General features: G+C 42.5%; 1 protein-coding gene across 1 annotated transcript; it reads left to right on the forward strand.

Annotated features, from left to right (window-relative positions):
* Positions 1 to 911: 911 nt before the first annotated feature.
* Positions 912 to 21,028, forward strand: sft2d2a (SFT2 domain containing 2a). Its single transcript, XM_088914592.1, has 8 exons — positions 912 to 1,096; positions 3,166 to 3,255; positions 7,548 to 7,633; positions 10,618 to 10,699; positions 12,186 to 12,221; positions 12,653 to 12,711; positions 15,167 to 15,196; positions 16,229 to 21,028. Exons 1-8 carry the CDS (start codon positions 1,034 to 1,036, stop codon positions 16,266 to 16,268), a joined length of 486 nt encoding a protein of 161 aa, XP_088770718.1. The 5' UTR covers positions 912 to 1,033; the 3' UTR covers positions 16,269 to 21,028.
* The last annotated feature ends 628 nt before the right edge of the window (positions 21,029 to 21,656 follow it).

A 21,656-nucleotide genomic window follows, 5' to 3' on the forward strand; every position in this document is an offset into this window, starting at 1 on the left:
CCTCTCTGGGATGCGGCCCCCCATTCCGGGGCGGAGCTGCGGCTCTGTGCTGCTTCTCTCTGTTCCGAGGAGAACCCTGGGAGCGTTCCAGCATTCTGCACTGAGCGCCAGGGGCCCAAGAGCACTGAGAGGCAATTTAACCCTTAGCTCCTGCTGGGGAATTGGGTTTGACTGCGTTTGTATTCCTAATATCTCAGCACAGGGGCGCAGTGGTTAGCGGCCCTGGCTTAAATTCTGTGTGGAGTTTGTATGTTCTCACCATATTCATGTGGGTTTCCTCCTGCTGCCCCAAAACACGCTGGTAGGTTAATTGGGTTCTGGATAAGTAGTCCCTGGTGTGAGAGTCTGGGTTTGTGTCTGTCTGCCCTGCCTTGCACCCGTTGCTTGCTAGATTACACCCTGGCTCTCCCGTGATCCTGAATTGGGAAACAGTGAAAGAGATCTCAACTTCCCACACAGAGAAAATAAGCTATTGTTATTGTTATGCAGAATAGGATTCTTCAGGCAGTTACAGGACTAAAGTGTGGATTTTTTTTTATTTTATATCTGCCACTATTAGTTTTCAGGCCACTGCATGAAATGTGACAGGTGTGGAGAACTAATATAACTTCCTATAGTATTACTGCGGCGCTGTTCCAAGACAGCTGCCAACTCTGCGAACACTGAGCAGTGTCATCGCGCATCCAAGATTTCGCATTTGAATTCCTGAGATCACTCTGTAAAGAATTCCTGATCACATATAGAGCGTCTAATTTCGTCTGTTATTTACCGCCAATTATGATCTCTTGTCGTTCGCCTCAAACATCATACTAAAGCCAGGTGGCGCGACAGCTCTTTATCGCCGTGGTCCCGGCACGCCGGCACGCCGGCCGTGCGTGCTGACGTTACCGTTGCCGTAGTGACGGACCCAGCGGCAGGGAGGACGTCGAAAGGAAGTTGGGGAATTCACCTGTTGCCACTCGAGGACAATAACATTAACGAGCCAAACAGTTAACCTAGGCGCCCGGCAGCAGTGTCCTTCGTCGAGACCTTCATGGACAAACTCAAGAGAGTGCTGAGCGGCCAGGACGGAAACGATGACCTCAACGTACTACAGGTAAAAAAAAAAAAGCTGAGGTTGCTTGCATGCTGAAACTGCACGGCCCTGTGTCGGACCTGCTTACTGGTAACCCGCTGACAATGCGCCCAAAACGCATATCAGCGACTTCTCCTTTAATATATATCGATGAGCCCTGAAGACCGACGTGGTTGGGGCTATTTATAGGGTGGCATTCTCTTTAACGTTAAGATCGGGCTGGGACTGAGCCTACTCGTCCACCTCTCACGTCTCCAGTCTCTTTCTTTTAAGTAATACCGTGTGTATAGCTCTGGCTCAGATCTCCACTGATTCGAGTCAGTGCGGTGCACGGTAACTCCTGATTCAATGGTGGGGGGGTTCTTTTGGGCGGACATTCAGACCCACTTGCAGTGATTATGTGACCCGTTTTTAAAGATGAGACCAAAACTGGAGAACATGAATAACTAGGTGTGTCTATCGTCCTTTTGACAGCTGCTTTTGGTTTGTCTTGGTTTCACAGTGTGAAATGGCTCACATTGCATTCTAGGAGAGTTACAGGGCCAAAGCTGCTTTTTACACATGGTCTTTCGCAGGAATAAGATACTTTAGGACAGTTAGAGCGAAGCGTACACACCAAACATATCCTCAGCCTAGTAATCGATAGCTTTGCGATCTCTTTAATTATTGTCATTTCTGGTTTTGCCTGTGGGCGGTTCTGCTTCCGCTATGCCCCAGCTGTGGTTTTCTCGATCCCGGTGGGCCAGTGTCCCCTTTCGACTCGGGAGTGATCTTTGGCCCCCGGAGAGCTCACTGACCGTGCGGGCTGCCGAGCAGCCGCGCTGACGGCTCTGCTGAGGCTCGAAAGCGTTGCTGTTCCTTATCCTGAAGAGGGACTCAAGCCCACAGCAGTTCTCATATGAATCTTCCATCCACCCGTTTTCTAACCACTTGATCCACTTCATGGGTCGTGGGGGAGCCAGAGCCTACCCCAGCAAGCAAGAGGCGCTAGGCAGGATACACTGTGGACTGGATGCCGGTCAGTCTCCGAGCACGCACGCACACTCTCTCACTCTCTCACTCACATACACACTCAATTCAATTCAATTCAAGGTGCTTTATTAGCATGACCGATGGGTACAATCAGTGTTGCCAAAGCAAATAAAATAATGAAATTCACATGAAACAAAACAAAAAATAAAAGTAAAATAAAATCTACATTTACAACAAAGACATATTATAAAATATTGACATATACTGTAGACAGAAGGAGCATTATTGGGAGACAGACTCACTATTCCTCAGGCTGTGACAGGAGATCACATACTGGGCTGCCAGTTCCACTGAGTTCCCTCCTCCCTCTCCCAGTAGGATTGGGACCTGTTGTGATTTTGGCACACGTACGCACGCACGCACTTGGAGGAAACCCACGCAAACCCATGTAGGAAGAACATGCAAACTCCATGCAGATAGCATTTCATGAATATTAACAAAAGCAAGACTATCAAATTGCTGTTCTTCGTGGAATACCTTTATTTTGACCAGACAGGAGATTGAAGAAGATGTTTTATTTTTTTATTTTAACAGCATGCTGATGCGGTTGCTGTAGTCATACTTTCCAATGTGCTTCAGAGTGGACTTCGTCTGAGAATCTGAAAATGCTGATTTAAATGCTAGGAACCCTGTGACATTTGTCCAGGTTGATCTGTCAGATTCACACAAAATAAGTTCCACTACAGGATTGTAGTTTTGAGGTGGGGATTTTCTTGGATTCTGATTTATTTGTACACTGGAATGACCCAGGGCTCATCTGGTGCACGAGTCGATTACAGTGATGTAACCCCTTAGGATACTGATTAGTGTTGAATTCTCCCAAAACAGGAGGCTGGCCTTTCAGCATAGGGGAATTCATCTCTGTTGGTGGAAGTGCTGGGGGCTGAGAGGGTGGTTGAATCCCACTGGGGACAAGCTGTGCACACCACGTCAGCATGCTCCAGGAAAGGCAGAAATGGCTCAAAGTGCTATGTAACGGAAACTTGTGTTAAGTTTTTTAACTGTAACAATCTGCAGTGGTTCTCCCACTTAACTTTCTGTGATCTGTTCTCCTCTAGGCAGCAAATGAGGCCTCCAGCTTGAGCTGGAGTACGAGAGTGAAGGGCTTCTGTGCCTGTTTTGCACTGGGTGTGCTCTGCTCAATTCTGGTGAGTAAAAGTGTCAGCGGCATTTTGACAAATGAAATAAAATAACATTACTTTATTGATCATATTCAATCTCTTCTATTAGGAATTTCTTTTTTTTCACATACCCAAACTTGCTCTCCATGAGACACACAGAAAGGGAGAGAAGCTTGGGGTCACAGGGTCAGCAATTTATACGGCGCCCCTGGAGCAGTTGGGAGTAAGGGCCTTGCTCAGGGGCCCAATGGAGTTGGATTCCTCTGCCAGCCACAGGATACGAACCAGCAACCTTCCAGCCACAGGCACAGCTCCTTAGCCACAGAGCCACCGTCCACTGCCATGTTGCAGCATGCTAACTGTGGGATAATTAGTGTGGTGCTGACGGCTAGCTAAAAAGGACACATTTTATGGAATTTAGGAATTGTTTCAAGAGAATTCCACCTTCTCAAGTCATCATTTTATCTGTAGAGCAGGTGTAACGATGACCTAACCCATCAACAGGAACACACTTTTCATCACATGGCCAGGGTGTTGTCATATGCCACGATCTCATCTAGTTCCTGATGGGGCAGATACTATTACTTCCCATAATATGCCACCTTATTGTACAAGGTAAAAGTACTTGTAGCCCTTGAGTCTATTTAAATGTTTGCATTTGTAACTTCCTCGAAGCTTTAGTTAGTGTTTAGTGTTGCTCATCCTGATATTTCCTGCTCTGCTGTGAATTCCAGAGCCTTTACCTCCTTCTCTTTCAGAGGTGCTGTAAAGAGAAAATGAAACTTTTTGGAGAACCAGTTTCAAAGGAAGCTGGTTAAATAATCGGTCATGCTGGTCACGTGACCTTTCATTGGAAGGGGATGCCGATGCTGTTTTAACAGCACGTAAAGTAACACAGTAGAAGTATTAATAAAAAATCTTCAATAATAAGTATGAAGTTAGCTATCCAACTGGGATCGATACATAAACAAGGTTCTGTATCTTTCAAAATGATTTGGTCCAGTGGAATATTTACTCCCCACGTTTTCCAGAATTTTCCAAAGCTGTTTTATGATCAAGATAATTCTCTTTCCTAGTGCGTCCCTTTCCTGTAAATTCTTCGCATTCTCAGTCTCAATCAAATGCAGATGTTTTCATAAATTGGCAGCACAGGGCGCTGAGGAGCAAATTGATTTGAAGGATAAGAACTAGAGATGTATGACACAGACACACACACACTATCAGGAGTACGTATTTCTTCGTAGTTGCCCATTTTTTCCTTGGAAAATATTCTCAAGCTGATGGAATGTTAAAGATCTTGGTGAGAAGAGAGCTCTGTCGTTTGGGGTGGGGAAATGCTCCGGCGCGGAAGTGATGGGGGTGTCGCTGGGCATTCCCCTCCCTTCTGGTTTGGCCGGTTTGACGGAATGCTTCTCACAGGAATGTGCTCCGACTTGAGCACCACGGGCGTTCCAACCTCCTGCTCACAACGCCTTCTGGCTAGCACAGGGGCGTCCGTCTCCAGCTCAGCTGTTGACCTCAGTGTAGCCACAGGAGGATCCACCATCAATAAAGAGGATAAGGTAGAAGTCTTAATAATTAATCGTCAATAATAAGTATGAGGTTAGCTATCCAACTGGGATTGATACATAAACAAGGTTCTGTATACGGATAAGGATAACAGATCCTCTAATGGATAAGGCACTGGTCTCCTAAGCCAGAGATTGTGGGTTCGTGTCCCATCTGGGGTGTCTTGATTAGCTGATGTGTAGTGAGCGTTCTGGCTCACTATGGCTGCCTTTGTATCATCCAGGGGGATGCTGCACATTGGAGGTGGTGGAGGGGAGTCTCCATTACCTGTAAAGCGCTTTGAGTGGAGTGTCCAGAAAAGCGCTATATAAGTGTAAGCAATTATTATTATTAATTAATTAAAGAGACACTTCCTTTCCTTACTGGAAGGCTGTGGGCATGCTGCCCGCTCCACTCACAAACAGTGCAGTGCTGTACAATACAATGTAGATTCATACAACACATCTACTGTACAAACAGCAGGGTTGTTTCTTTGGAAACAAAACTTAATTTTCGAATGGTAATGTTTGTAATGTTCGTTCACGACGATCACTTTTAAAGATTTTAAACTTTGCTGATGTGATAAGCATCAAAAGACACACTTGGCACCGTTTTTTGGATATAATATATGGATTTTGGATATTTATTAACTGTTTTGGTGTCCTTTGTATTAATTAATCATTCATGGCAGACCATGATATACATTTGAATTCCTTTAAGTGTTGCATAAACACTAAATCACCTCGGCAGTGATTTACAGCCCTGGCGACGAGGTGATTTAGCATGTTCAGTATCACTCCTGTTGAGAATGACGAAAAACATAGAAAGTTAACAATGTGCCTCATTTATCAACAGAACAATTGCGTTGGCAGTATGCTGGTCACTTGCCAGCAGTTTCTAACCTGTCCAGTCAAACAACAGTCAAAGTCTGTCAAAGGTAGGCAGCAGTCTAAGATAAGACTCCTCTCCAAGATCACCATTGTCCAGATGGGATGGTCTGAGTGGGAGTGTCTAGTCACTACAGAACGGTATTTGTAGTGATTGATGGCAGCCTGACTGTGTCACATCCTGTGACCTCACTTGCTTCCTTCATCCTGGCTTGACAACACATCCTCAAGCAGCTTGTGTAACAGCAGCTTTATTGAGAGATGAGATTGCGACAGTAATGCGCTGGATATATTACTTACCACACTTGAGTGCCACTGAACATCTGCGGGGAGAGAGGTGGCGTGTGGCATCTAGGGCTTGGAGACCAGTGAACAGTTACATGTTTGTCTAGAGGAATATCCTTCATCAATCATTGCTTTGTTATAAAAATTGGAAAAAAATAGAAATGTAGAAAAGTAAATGCGCTTGGGTGGCACGGTGGTGCAGTGGTTGGCATTGCTGCCTTACAGCTCTGGAGCCCTGGGTTTAATTCTGGGGTGCTATCTGTGTGGAGTTCGTATGTTCAAGTTTATTGTCATTATACAGGTATATGGTATAACGAAATGCTATTTAGCTACTGTAGCTCTCAGACGATAAGTAGTACAAAAAAACAACAATGCAATTGTATAAGAAAAGAAAGACAGAGACAACAGGCAGTGTGCAAAACAACAACAGGTAACAGGTAATGTGCACAACAAGATCAGATGTGCACAAACATACATCAACAGAATGAAATAAAAGATAGAAAATTATGGGGAGTGAGCTTTTTGACATGTGAGGTAGAGGTAGATTTCAATGTGTGTTTGCGTTTTGATGAAGAGAGAAGGCACTGTGAGAGTTCAGATGGTAGGTGAGAGAGGCTGGGAGTTTAATAGTTTGATAGTGCGGGGGTAAAAACTGTCTGAGTCTGGTAGTCCGAGCCCGAATGCTCCGGTACCATTTTCCAGATGGTAGAGGGTCATACAGTCTGTAGCTGGGGTGTGTGGGGGTCTTTGATGATGCTTAGAGCTTTCCTCAAGCACCGTCTGTCATAAATGTCCTGTAGGGATGGGAGGGCAACCCCAGTGATGGACTGGGCAGTTTTCACATCCTCCCTGTGTTTCCGTGGGTCTCCTCTGGGTACCCCGGTTTCCTCCCACATTCTGAAGCCATGCTGATGGGTGAATTGGCTTCTGGAAAGTCTGTCCCTGGTGTGAGGGGTGAGGGGTGAGTGGACTGGCGTCCCACTCAGGATGTATCCTGCCTAGTGCCCGTTGCTTGCCGAGATAGGCTTTGGCTCCCCCGCGACATGGAATTGGATGAAGAGGTTAGAAAATGTATCAATGTATAAAAAAACCCCAAATTTTGGATAGTGAGTAAAATAGTATTTGCTACTCAAAGTGCAAATGTGCTTGTATATATGTATCTTATGAGGAATGTCTTTCGGGATTAGGGTGTCTTAAGAACACTTGGTACTGTAGCTATGAATTGTGAGGATCAATAGACACATACACTCGTTTCATTGCCTGAAGTTAGCTATGCCCAACTAAAGAGCACTAATAAGTGCACAACAGCTGTCTTTGTCTAAAGTTGACTTTATATATGCAAAAGCAGGAATTTGAAGTGCTGCTTGAGTATCTACTGTATATAAAACTGAGTTTCTCCTCCAGTCAAAGATGTTCATCTTATCTTTTTCAGCAGAACATCATTGTTCCAGATGTTAACCCAAAATCCTAAAAACTAAAGACAAGAAAAGGATGAATATATCCCCAATTTAATTCATGTCTGTCGTACTTCTAGACTAAAATATGTATCTAAAACATCCTTTTGTCCGGTTTTAAAATGTTAAAAGTGTTGTTTTTCAGGGAACATGTTTGCTGTGGGTGCCCAGAATTGGATTACTGCTGTTTATCATCTTGTACACCTTTGGCAATATCGCGTCTCTCGTCAGGTAAGTCTCGCACACGTTGCAGAAAACGGTCCGTGCTTTTGAGTTTCCGGCGCGTGTGTGCCCTGCCCGCCCTGCTGGAACACGGTCTTCCTCACCGCAAGCCGCTGCACATTCCGAGCAAACCCGAGGAACGCTAAGCAACTCGCTTTACACAGCTACTTCAAGAGCAGCAAGAGCAAGAGCAGTTTAATAATAATAATAGCTTACACTTATATAGCACTTTTCTGGACACTCCACTCAAAGCACTTTACCCCTCCACCACCACCAGTGTGCAGCATCCACCTGGATGATGCAACAGCTGCCATAGTGCGCCAGAACGCTCACCACACATCAGCTATCAGTGGGGAGGAGAGCACAGTTAAGAAGCCAATTCATAGATGGGGATTATTAGAAGGCCATGATTGGTAAGGGCCAATGGGACCACAGAGAGTCAGGACCTCAGTTTTACGTCCTCATCAACAAGGACGGCACCTGTTTACAGTACAGTGTCCACATCACTATACTGGGGCATTAGGACCCACATGGACTGCAGGGTGAGCGCCCCCTGCTGGCCCCACTAACACCTCTTCCAGCAGCAACCTCAGTTTTCCCAGGAGGTCTCCCATCCAGGTACTGACCAGGCTCACACCTGCTTAGTTTCAGTGGGTTGCCATTGGTGAGTTGCGGAGTGATATGGCTGCTGGCTTGTGTGTTTCCAAATCGGTGTAAATGTTTCTGCATTCGTGTGGGAGCTGAGAGGATAACGAAGAGTAGGAACCCATTCATCTTCGCCACATGAGGCTGGCTGTGGCTTGGGTTTGTGAGCCTGACCAAGCTGAGGTGACCTGTCATTTCAGTCAGTCACAGCGTGGGCTATATTTCTGCCCAGCCAGGTGAATTTCCCCCACTGAACATGGAAGCACACCTCTCAGCTGACCGTACCCTCAGTTCATGGCATTGAAGCCCAAACCATGGACACATTGCTAGGCTAGGACCTTTATCAAGCACTGAGCAGCTGAGCTGTTGTTTTGAGGTAACATGCACAGAGGTTGCTAAAAATACAGATCACCAGCACTCTGCGATTAAAGCCTTTCTCCCTTGTTGTTCTTTTGATCTTCTGATTTAACGCTGTGATTCATCTGAAAGCTGCTTTCATTCAGCTATCTCCCCTTATTTGTAAGATCGTCGTTATGAAAAAAACAAGTTTTCATAAAGCTCTAGTTTGCTTTTTATGATTGATTTCGTCACAGAGGTATTTAATGCCTTCCTGATTAGGTATCTGTACTTCGGGATGAATTAGTCATTACAATTAAAAAAGCTGTATTAAGCCTCCCTCCAACACTGTATGCTCTTTCCTTCTTCAGGTAATTGAGTCTTAATTTATTCAAGGTTGTGAAAGCACATGACGTATGCAGCTTAATCCTGCGTTTCCTGGACTTGCCTTTGATGCCATTATCCTATTACTTTCCATATCTGTTTTTTTTGATGATTGCTTTAATGAAGTGTTCTCAAATGCCCCCTCATCAAGATAGCTTATTGTATACATAGAACAAATGGGGACATAAGAAAAAAAAGTGGAAAATTAAAAAGCACAGATGGACTAGAAAGCTGGGGCTCCCTCTGTTAAGATTAGACCAGTGACTGCAGAAGCTGCAGATAACCAGGTGATCATCATGGCCACAGTATCCCACTACAGTCTGACAGTGCACATGTCCATAGGAATAATATTAGTAAAAGGGTGGACTGGTATATTCTGTGATCCACCACACCCATCATAGTCAATTTCTTAGCTGCTGTTGACCTAGAAAGCAAAATGATCTTGACTGAAAATGAAGAACAGTTTTTTGGGGGTGGAATATTTTGGACATATTGGGTCCCAAATAAAATTATTTTAGATAATAATGAAGTTTCACTTTTGTCATGCCTTTCAACCTGATCAACTCTTAAGTGTTCCTCAGTATCACAGTACAAAAATGAGAATGTTCAACATTTTCCAGTCCAACAAAACAAAGCTGGCAAGGAAGATCAAATGGTAACAAAACGTTTGTCTGAAAAATTAGGTTTTGAAGTTGGGTGTACAAGCACCCTGTCCCTGATTTCTTTCGGGGTGGTGAACCAGAATATTTGGGATGGGGTGACAAAATGCCCTGCTACCCCCAGAGAGGAAACGAACGGTGGGAGCATATTAAACCAGACCAGCTTATCCAATTCAGGGTCCCGGTGGCCCAGAGCCTATCTCTATCCCTATCTCTCTCCCTATCCCTAACCCTTAGCATTGGGAGCAAAGTGGGATACACCCACCCTGGACGGGGTGCCAGTCCATTGCCTTAAAAATCAAGATAGATTAATCTACTGCATTGAACAGATCATTGGTGACTTTCTGAAGAGCAGTTTCAGAAATGTAATTCCTGTATTTGAACACGTTTTGTCCTGAAGGATCTTAAACTGCTTTACATATTGGAGGGGACCCACTACACCCACCACTGACGTGACGCACCCATCTGTGTGATACTCCGCAGCCATTACACACCAGCAACCCAGCATGGAGTGTAGCCAGTACATCTGGATTAATACACCTGTTTTTTCAAAAAGCAGCTCTTTAATGACCAAGCAATCAGGACTTTGCATTGACATCTCATCTGATGGACAGCACAGTGTCTCTAATCTACATATTGTGGTATTGGCATCTACTGGTTCACCAACATCACTTTCAGCAGCACTGTGGTTTCCCTTAACAGTTTCCCATCCCAGTACTGGCCAAGCCCAGTCTTGCTTAGATTTCGAGTAGCAATACTTATTCCAAAGGGTAGCAGTAATACTGCTGTCTAGTTAGGCTTTCACAGAATGGTAGCCATGTTTTTTTTTCTGTGGGATTCTTTGTGAGTTCTTGTCATTGCTAACTGTACAATGTGACTCACTGGAGACAATGTAATTTCATTAGGAATCTGTACCTGTGCTGTGTCAGAGGAGGCAGGCGATGACAGTGTTTCTTTGTGTCTCTCTAGCACCATGTTTTTGATGGGACCTCTGAAGCAGCTGAAGAGGATGTGTGAGTTGACCCGGGCTCTGGCCACTGCGGTCATGCTGGTAAGAATGCACATTGCCGACCCCACCCACATCTCTTTACAGCCATTTAAGAAGGGTTTTGTTCAAAGATTTCAGAGTTTGACCATATCGAAAGTATTCCATGTCACATTTCTGTCTTTATAAATACTGTATTTCACAGCATCAGGAAACGCAAGCAGGGGGAAAGGTCTAAAACTCCCTTGTATGGTACCATCCATCCATATTGATTTAGGGTTAACTGATAGATCCATCCATCCATGTTCCAGACACATTATCCAGTACAGGGTCATGCAGGAGCCATGGCCTATCCCAGCAAGCCATGGGTGTAAGTCAGGATACACCCTGGACTGGACGCCAGTCCATTGCAGGGAACACGCAGACACACACTCACACCAGGGCCAGTTGTCCCAGAAGACTGTGGGAGGAAACCAGAGCATCTGGAGGAAACCCACGCGAACATAGCGAGAACATACAAACTATGAATTGGCTTCATTACTCTGCTCTCCTCCCCACTGATAGCTGATGTGTGGTGAGCGTTCTGGCGCGATATGGCTGCCGTCGTATCATTCAGGTGGATGCTGCATTCAGGTGGTGGAGGGGAGTCCCCATTACCTGTAATGCGCTTTGAGTGGAGTGTCCAGAAAAGCGCTATATAAGTGTAAGCAATTATGATTAATTATAACACGTAGAATCGAACCCAGGACCCCAGCACAGACAGGCAACAATGCTAACCACTGCACCCCTGTGCTGCCCTGACGGAGAGACGTTAGGAATACAAACACAGTCAAACCCAATTCCCCACCAGGAGCTAAGGGTTAAATTGCCTCTCTGAGTGCTCTTGGGCCCCTGGCGCTCAGTGCAGAATGCTGGAACGCTCCCAGGGTTCTCCTCGGAACAGAGAGAAGCAGCACAGAGCACAGAGAGCTCCGCCCCGGAATGGGGGGCCGCATCCCAGAGAGGGTCTGGAAGAGGTCTGGGTTGAAAAGCGGTGAGCAGCCTCTCTGTGCCAAGCCCAAGAAGAGTGCACAGGTGGCTGTGCCAGAGAGAAAGAGGCTTTCCGAGAACTCTGCCAGGAACCCCCCAGCTCCGCCTGGAGAGTGCAGGAAAGAAGGCATTAATTAAGCGTTTCAAAGTCAATGGGGTATCGAGGGGTTTTAATTGTACGTGATAATTTGTAAAAACAACAGGTATTTAAAAATAAAACAACAAAACCCGAGCAGTAGGAGTTTTGAAGTGTTTATTTTGCAAAGAGCTAAACCTATACAACTGGGTCGATTGGGCTTCTGTTTTTTGGTATGTGTTCAGTCTGTGATTTGTGACTCTTTTTGGGGCAGTCAAATAATTACTTAAAATGGCAGTTATTGTATTTGTTTTACATGTTGCTTTTTTAGGCTGTCATATCTCTTTTATTAGGTTAAAAATGTTCATTACTTTACACAAGTTTGAATGTAAGATATTGATATTAATAGTATTGATTCACATTTTGTCAATTCTTTTTTTTTTGCAGACCTGCTTGATTTTGACACTCTGTGCTGCGTTCTGGGTGAGAATCCATTCTCGATATTTTCAAATGCACGTATTTCATTGAGTCTAGGAAATGGAGTTTGAACTGGCAGTAGGTTATCCCATTCTTCATAGCTACAGGTAGTATTTGTCTTTGTGTGCTATCTGTAGAGGAGACATTTTGTATGTGAGAAAAAATGCATGTGAGAAATAAGAATACTACATGAACCAATTTGGGTGCTCACCAAAAACAAAGTAACTGTTTTCACTTCTTTACAAGCTCTGAAAAAAAGTGTCAATATTTCAGCTGTTTCATCAGAGCAAATATTTGCCAATTGTAGTTTACATGTGTAAAGCTTAGGAATTATTTAGCTTAGGTTTTTATTTCAGTGAGTTGTTTATATTTACTTTTCTCCCAATACTCAACTGTAGCCTGACTTGGAATTTTTCCACATTTCTTTTATTTTTTAGTGGAAGAACAAAGGTCTTGCTCTGCTGTTCTGCGTTTTTCAGTTTTTGGCTTTTGCTTGGTGAGTTTTATTCATAGTTTGCTTCTGCAAACTTATTTGAAATGACTATATTAACATGCTGTCTTCTGAAAAATAAGGATTTTAATCTGAAACCTTCTTAATTGATTATTTGCAGTCAGTTCCATTCTGCGGTCGGTTTTACTTGATGATATTCTGGATTTAATTCTGAATTCCTTATGTTTTGCTGAAAAGTTCCAAGGCATATTCTTACCATATTGCCCTTAACAGGCAAGTTATTAAAAAAAATAGTACCATTTAGGTTTTAAAAAATTATTTGTAATGTGGAAATCTCAAAACTTGGTTTGGTTGTTAGTTATTACAGCTTGTGGGGTGCTAGTGAATTTCTGACACATATGTAATAAAATCCTTATTAATGAAAATATTAATTGCGAATACCTTGGAATTTCTTTCTTTGCTTTGTACCTCAGCCATTTTGTGTAGAAATGTGTTTCTTTTTGTCAGTGTGCTGATATGCATTTAGCACTGCGAATGGTAGGCACATCTTTACACAAAGTGTTCGGATGCTCTTGACTGAGGCGTTTGTGTTGAAACCCTTAACTGTTTCAAAATAACCAAATGTCTTGCTTTCTTGTGCAATCCACACAAGTGAGCAGAAACCTTAAATCCCCTATTGATGTCATTAGCCTTTATAAATCCTGCATTTTATTTATATGTAAGTAATAGAGTGATTACAAGAGTAGGTCCAGCATCCCTTTTTGACAAGGATGATAAAATCGAAGGGCTTTCTAGCTACCTGTGTAAAGTGTTGTTTCCCAGCACCAGGGACTTCTTCCTCTCTGAGCGCTCAGCCACTGACCTTGGGGAGGCTGACCCCAGAGAAGAATTAGCCACAGCAACAAGGCACAAGTCTCTCACAGTGCCAGGAGGCTTGTTTTCCCCTGAAGGCTTCCTGGCACAAAGAACAGGGGAAAAAAAAAAACAACAAACAACAGAAACAGGCCAATTATTTATCTAGCTTTTAGCTCGGCTAATTTGTATAAGGGCAAAATTGCTCACGTCAAGCCCAGTGAATGCTCTGGTCTTTAGTTTGTCAAGCACCCTTCTGGCGCAGGCCCTCATCAGCGGGATAAATTGACGGAACAGCAGTGTTTAAAGCACTTACCTCGATAGCCTGCGCTCTGCCAAACGAAATGGAGGAGACCCGTTTTATGTGCAGCATCGTATCTCTGCTTTTTTCCGCAGCATCTTCTGAAAAGTTCAATTCAAGCTATTTTTAACCTTTACCTTCGTTCTAATAAACAGATTTATTTTTATGGTTATCCTAGTTAGAAGAACTGTTCTTTAATACAGCGTCTTTCAAGAGTATTCGCCCCCTTCTAACGCTTTCCCATTTTGTTAAATTACGTGAGAAGTGTACCCATTTAAAGTGATTCATTTTTTTAAATCAATATTTCTGTGCTCAAACTAAACCCTCTTATGGGTGAAAGAAGCGAACGCTGCCACGAGAAATTAAAAACTAATTTGTGTAAGAAGGCGATTTTCAAATCTTGCCACAGATTTTCTGTTGGATTCATGTCACGGCATGAACTCGGTCACTCGGTTACATTCATTTTATTCTTGATAAGCTTTGACCTTGTGCTTTGGGCCATTCCCCTGCTGGATAGTGAATTTTCAGCCTGGTTTTAGGTCTTCACCAGACTGGCGTAGGTTTTTCTCTTTAAGTTTCCCTGTACTTTGCTCTATCCTTTTCCCCTCCGTCTTGACAAGCCTCCAAGTCCCTGCAGGTGAGAAGCAGTACCATAAGATTATACTGCCACCACCAGGCTGCACAGTGAGGAAGGTGTTAACTGTGGGGTAATGTGGTGTGTTGGGAGTATTCCAGACATAACACTTTGCATTTAGACCAAAAAGTTTCCGTTTTGTCTCGTTTTGTGCCACATGTTTGCCTCATTGGAAGGGGTGAACACTTTTGCAAGGCATTGTCTATTGGGATATAAAAGTGCTTTCTGTGTTCCACCACATTTTGTAATAACCCCCCTCTGGCAGTGTTGAGGCTCCTGTTCTGATTTTCATGCCATGAGCAGTGTGATATGAAGTATAAGCCTACATGAAAAGAGGCACTATCATCTTTAAACAGATCACCCACATTAACACTGAGTTACTCGAACTCATCTCTACTTGTATCTGTGCAGCCTGCATCTAGTTATATGTCGAGGAGTGTTCTCTGTGGTGGTCAAGTTGCCTCCTTCTTAAAGGAAGCACAAACATGATGTGTCGGGTCAGAAATATTTGATAGATGTGCTGTTATTTTGTAAAAACAGTAAAAGATTAATTTAGTAATGGAATACAATCAGTGTATTGATAATATTATTGGGATTTCTGAACAATTAAGTTGCCACAGTATGTGTAATTTTCATGTATTTTTCACAAATAGTTTTCAGTTATCAAAAGAAGGAAGTGGTAGTTTATTAACACCAGTTCTTGTCTATTACAGGTACAGCATCTCCTACATACCATTTGCAAGGTGAGTTATTTTCTGTTTAATTATCTTATGCTTCATTAGAAGACATTACTTTTGTTCTGAGGTTTTGGTTTGTTGAGCTGTTTTTTGCTTACAGAAGCACAAGTGGAGGCGACAGAACATGAGTTACACCATGTGCATGAGAGCTGGTCAGTCCTGTAAAAGCAGGCTCAGGCAGTGTGATGCATGGTGTTTTAGGTGCAGTGTAAAGAATCTAAGCTGACTGAGTAGGATCACATGTTGCACGCAAAACATTGAACAACAGCACCTTTGGCTGGCTGTTCCTGGTCATTAGGGAGTCCTTGTACAGAGGCACAAATAGGTCTTGGTAAGAAACAATCTTACTAAAGCAAACAGAAAAACAGACCACATGGGGGCATGATTACTCTTCAGCTGCTCCTCTGATATTATCCACAACCTTCAGCCCTAATGCTTTCAGCTGCTTTGACCAACAAAAGTTGCCGTACACTGAACCTCACACGAGGTATCCTGTGAAACATTCTAAGGAGAAATTGAAATTGTTATGAATAGGAAAAAAATGAAAAATTGGCCTTTTTTCAGCAAGTCTGTCTAGAGTAGAGTAGAGTGTATTGTCATATGCACAAGTGCAATGAAATGCTTATTTGCATGTATACTCCTATACAAAGACAGCGGCAACAACAATAAGTTAAATAACATACATTTTAGAGAAAGAAAACATCAGTGTGAGCCAGTGGTAGGGGTAGAGTTCAGCAATCTGACAGCTTGAGGGAAGAAGCTGTCTCTTGAGTCTAGACTCTAGACTCGTGCCTTTATGCTCCTATAACGCTTACCAGAGGGAAGGGGGGAGAAAAGTGAGGAACCAGGATGGCTGGTGTCCTTAATGATACTTCCAGCCTTCCTGAGGCAGCGAGTAGTAAAAATGTCTGAAATAGAGAGGAGCAGTACTCCAATGATGGGCTGGGCTGACCTGACCACCCCCTGTAACGCCTTCGGTCAGACAACGAGCTGCAGCCAAATCACCCTGTAATCTGTTCATGTTTTCTGTTTTCGCAGGGACGCAGTGATAAAAGTATTCTCCATGTGCCTGAAGTGAAGAGTGTCTGTCTGCACCTAACTCTGGGACACGAGGCAGGGCAGCACTGCACAATCCAGTCACTCCAAACTCTATCCCTGCTTTTAGGACAGTAAAGCACCTACTTGGCTACCTGGCAGGAAGCATAGCACGAGAACGGTTGGTTATTACCGACAGTAATAACACAGATGCGGCATAAATAGGAGCCTCCTTGACCTCTTGACCTCAATCATTTCCCTCTTCTGTTGCATGGCGGCTCTCAGTGCCTTCCAAAACACAAAAGCACAAACTGATTGGCACATTAATCTCTCACAGAATTGATATTACTTTCCCAATATTGCTGCCAGTTATTTTAGCAAATGGACCAAAAGCAGGAATAGAGCTCTGGTTATGGTGACATCACGGCTATGGCCTGGTTTTCCTCTTTTGTACTGAACTCTTTTTTTTTTCTTGCTGCTGAATGTATATCACAGGGTCTTAATGATGTGATGCCTACCTAATGTATGTCCCTGACGTTTACCTGAGAAAATGGGGGGAAAAAAATCAAAATGAAGGACTGTAGTACTGTAGGCTTAGGGGTACGGGTGCCTTTTTCACATAATTACTGTATGTCCACATCTTGCCATCTACTCCCTAACAAACTTGAGTGCTTAACCTTCAAATGCCAGTTAGGACACGATTAGCCCACACATTGCTACTGGTGTAGCCAGCAAATCAACATAAGAAATGTAAGGAATTCGTATCTCAGTGCCTTAATTGGCTGAAGAGAAAAACATCTGAGTAGTACCTTTCTGCAGGGCAGTAGCCAGGAGTGGGGCTGGATTGTGGGTTCTGAAGCAAAATCCGCAACTGGCTTTCTCATGTTGAATGCATTGTTTCTATCTCTGTATCTCTTTCATTTAGTTGTAGTCTGCAAAATTCCTTTAGAAGCAGTGTTTAACTATTTAAAAAAAAAGCCTGACTCCTTCGCTACTTTAAAATTGATATATTTGCTGGAAATACTTGTTTAAACTGTTGGTATTTCCTCAAAATTAGTTTCTGAAACAAAGTATAGGATGCATTTTAATTTTTGACTCCCAGTGATGATTTTTTGATTCATAACACGTGTGATTTTGATGATCAGTTATTTTATCTTCCCCTTTTTCATATGGCGCTTGGTGCTTTTGAACTAGCGTTCAAATGTTTTTTTCTGTTGACACAAACACTGACAATACTTAACAATTATGAGAAGAACCAGACAACAATAGCCAGATGATAATTTCTGCCACTGTAGATTATTTCAGAGATAGAGCTATGGCAAACGGTTGCTGTGTATAGGGACCAGAAACACATTCGGGGTCTGTAGTTTTGCCACTTGTGGCGGTGAGTGTGGTCTGTGGATCTTTGAACCCCAGCAGGTGCTGTAATGATTTGGAAGCCACCTGCTAATTCCTAGCCTTGTGCATGCCTTAACATCACCAGTTCTATCGCCCTTAACTGTTTCAGAAGCTGCCATACACTTTTGATGACTATAATCTAACTGAGGGCAAAAGACTAAATATTTCTCATGCATTTGGTGTGGTCAGATGTTACTGATACATTCTGCAGATGCGGCACAGATCTTTCTCTTTGGATTGTATCCCTTGGTGGTGGAGGGCTGCCATGTGCCCAGACATTCGTAGCACATTCCCACACTGTTTCACAGTGCTTGCAGGCATTGGCGCAGAAATCAAATGTTCTAGAACTGGCCCGTGTGCCACGAAAACCTTGGCCTATTATATATACTGCCGACGTAAGGACATTTTGTAAAACCCAGTTCTACAGAATTTGCGTTTGTTTTGTGTACATTTGGTTTTTGCTGGAATGTCTGCCTGCCATTTTTTTTTCCTCCTTGGATCAGGAATATGTGCTAGAGGAAACTCAGTGAATATCGTGTTTGGGGAATATGTTCTCCTGTACGTGCATCGTGGAGTTGCTACTGACCTGCGGGTCACCCTGGGTTGATTTGTGGCTGAATCACTTTCACAGCCAGAGTGTCCCTCCTGTCCGCTGCGGAAATGTCACTTCCCAGTGCACTCTGAAACGCTGTTGCACTCGGAGGGCACGTGCGGCTCTTCATCTGGTAGCGCTGGCGGGCTGGAACGCAGAAATGAATGGCTGAATAGCTCTCATTACTAACTGTGTGGAAATTTCCTCTTCAAAATGTTTAGTGCAGCTCTTTAAAAAAAGCCACGGTTGGCGCCTCCATTACTGTAGGATTCAGCTGTTCAACGGCCATTGATGTGTAAAGGAAGATCACTCCCATGTTGCCCATTTATTCGACTGTGGTAGTGTTTGACTTGACCAGAGTGCCTTTCTCCAGCTTTGTATTCCTAATGCTGAAATTCAAGGGCTTTTAGTTTTCATTCCACCTTAATTGTGTTAATTATTGACTTAAATGGACCAGTTTAATCTTTTTCCAGTCTCTGAACTTAGTGGTTTAAAGAGACCTATAAAACCTACTAGATTGCAGGCTGGAGTACCGCAGTTGTGCATCTTTGCTGTAGACTAGTTTTTAATTACACTAATTTCTTATATGTAGCAGATTCTTAAAAAAGGTGGGAACATTTTACATATTTCTGTACATGAACTGTATGTGCTGACCTGTTTTTACCTCTTCACTAATATTTACACTGGAACAGTTTTATTTATCCTAGATGGATATACAGGGTGTACTGATTACTTGTGGCTTTATTTTATTTAATTATAATAAATGATGTTCTTTTTAGTATGTATGTTGTGACATTGCTGTGAGTGTTGGAGGTATAACGTTATTTGTTTTTTTCTCAAAGGGAAAATTAACCAAACTTTGACCATATCTTTCATTTACTCAGAGTCAATGAAAGACAAATATTCAGTTGACATTAGAACATGATGTCAGGTCTGTTTTGATTTCTTAACTTGATTACAGTGCTTTGAAATAAAAACTGTTTATTTAAAAGAAACCAAGAAAAGTGTGAAAACAAATTCTGTTTGGAAACCAGTAGCATGTTGGTGCTCTGTGTTTTTTTTCTCAGAAAACCTCCATACCTAAGTTATCTCCCAATAATTTTGATTATTTCGTTCTTTAAAAACTGTTTTTAAACTGGCCTTCTTGTGAAGAATTATAGAAAAAAACATTTATGAATCCATGAAGGAAGATTGAACCACAGAACACATCTTGTGACCTGTATTCTGTAGCCTTCAGCAGTGATTTTGGAATACCAGTTAGAATTTACTGTTGTGCTCCTGAACTTTACTTTATCAACCATAAGCCAACAGCTGTATAGAGACAGTCCAGTTTCCTGGTGTTTATATGTTTGTCTGAATCCTTCTTAAAATAGTCCATCTACAGATTGACCACATTCCATTGGGGGTAATGTTCTCTTGTGATAAAGGAAGCATAGGCTTCAACTGGTGATGTGTCCATAGCGACAGTAAGACTGGAACGCAGGATATTAACAACTGCCTGAAGTTCACCAGGCATCTCTTTCTGGAAATGTTGTAAAGCAGAAGGGATACCAGCTGTGGATCTTAAGGGTCAGGAGTCCAACTGGCTTTTCCATGTCTTTTTTTTTTTAGTTCTGAACAGCTCGCCACCGGAGAGAATGTATAACATATTCCAAAGAAAGTTTTATTGTAATATTTTACCCCTTCTTCAAAGGAGCAGATTCCTGACCCTAGACCAGAGAAGAGAGCCCCTGTTGTACAGTGTGCAGTCCTATATTTTCTACACAATTCTCTATTGGCACTTAATTCTGTTTTGAATGGTGTCACATTTTATTAATAATGGAGGTAGTAGGTTAGTTGTGGCTTTTCTGAAAATCACCCAGGCTACAATTCCCCTCGTTGGCTTGAGATCAGCGTAGCGATAGGCAGTTTCATTAGGTCTGGATAACTGTGAAGTGTCTCCTTCATGATACATTTGCTGGTTGTCTGTGGCTCAGATCTGTTATACAAGACCAAATGACACTTTTTAGCCTCCAGTTCTCCTACATGGAGAAAGAATGGGAATATTGTTCAAACATTTGCTTCATGACTCATGACCAATATCTAACTCCAAAACACTATCAAGAAAAAAGCGTTTTACAAAAACGTGTTCTTTGGAAAGATGTATTTTTTATATTTTAAGGTGAACAAAAGCAAAATATTTAAAATGCTATCCATTCAGCCTCTAAATTGTATGTGGAATGCACTTTGTGAATTTTTTCTATACTGCCTATAATGGAATATATTTCAATTTTTGCTATGTGTATAAAATTTTGAACCCAGTGATGTCTGAACAGTCCGTTTTATATTGGACCCTGTGGCACACCTGCATGGTATGGAGAGATAGGGACTCTTGTGGCCTTTAATTATACAACTTTGTGATTGTTTTTGTATACTTCTTCTCTTTCGACCAGTATTGTGAAAGGAATGATCCTTAATGCAGAGCTGTATTGATTATTTTTTAATCATGTTAAGTGAATGTTTTGTAGGTTCATTTACATACGTCATTTATATTATCGGGAAAGTGTTTACTTTCAGACACATAAGGCCTGACTTTTTGTAATAAGCAAATAACGGAAAAATCACAATCACTTTCTATTATGCTGTGCCAGTGTTTCTTGAATCCCCTGGAATGAAATGTAGTGTTTAATGAATAACCGTGTTGCTCCTGTAGTGAGGCTTTACTCTTTTTTTTTGTAGATTATTGTTTATGTTTTGTTCCTCCGCTGGGATGTTGTGGCCTTCCATTAACACCTTATTGTCTTCGCCTGTACATAATAAATAGTTTAATCCTTGCTTCTGTGTTACTTGTGCTTATTTCAAAATCTGTATGCTTTCCCCTGGATGTAATACACCACATACCTATTTTTATTTCTTCGGTGTAAATCAGTCTGGGCTTTTATCACATGCTAATAAAACTTATAAAGTATACAACCCAAATGAAGCCATTAATTTATCTAGTACCTGGATTTGTTTTTTTTTATATTAATCATTAAACTTTACTGAGCCATGGCTTCATTTGAGTTGTATACTTTGGTTACTGTAGGTATCTGGTCTGTAGAACCGCTATTTTTTGTGTAACCAAGCACTTTTGCTCTGAAATCCTAAATCCTAGGTGTTTTTTTTTTCTTTTCTACTTTCCGATTTTGGTTTCTTAATGAAATACGTATAGAAAGCTGAAGACCCTTGATTACCAGTACATGAGTCTCACTGTTGGCTCTGCTGTGGTTTGTAGCAGTCGTTTACAAGTTAAGAGCTGTCAGTATAGTCCACAAGGAAACAAGAACATTGTTCCTTGTAGAGGCTGAAGCTCAATACCAACAAACAGGAAAGGATGGAGTGTCCCCATCTCGGCGGACCATGAGTTCATACTCAAAACGCTTTTAGGAGGGCTGCCTCTAACAGGCACTAGAATTTCTCAGA

The sequence above is a fragment of the Atractosteus spatula genome, chromosome 4 (genome assembly GCF_055471065.1).
Source record: "Atractosteus spatula isolate fAtrSpa1 chromosome 4, fAtrSpa1.hap1, whole genome shotgun sequence".
In the NCBI taxonomy this organism is placed as follows: domain Eukaryota; kingdom Metazoa; phylum Chordata; class Actinopteri; order Semionotiformes; family Lepisosteidae; genus Atractosteus; species Atractosteus spatula.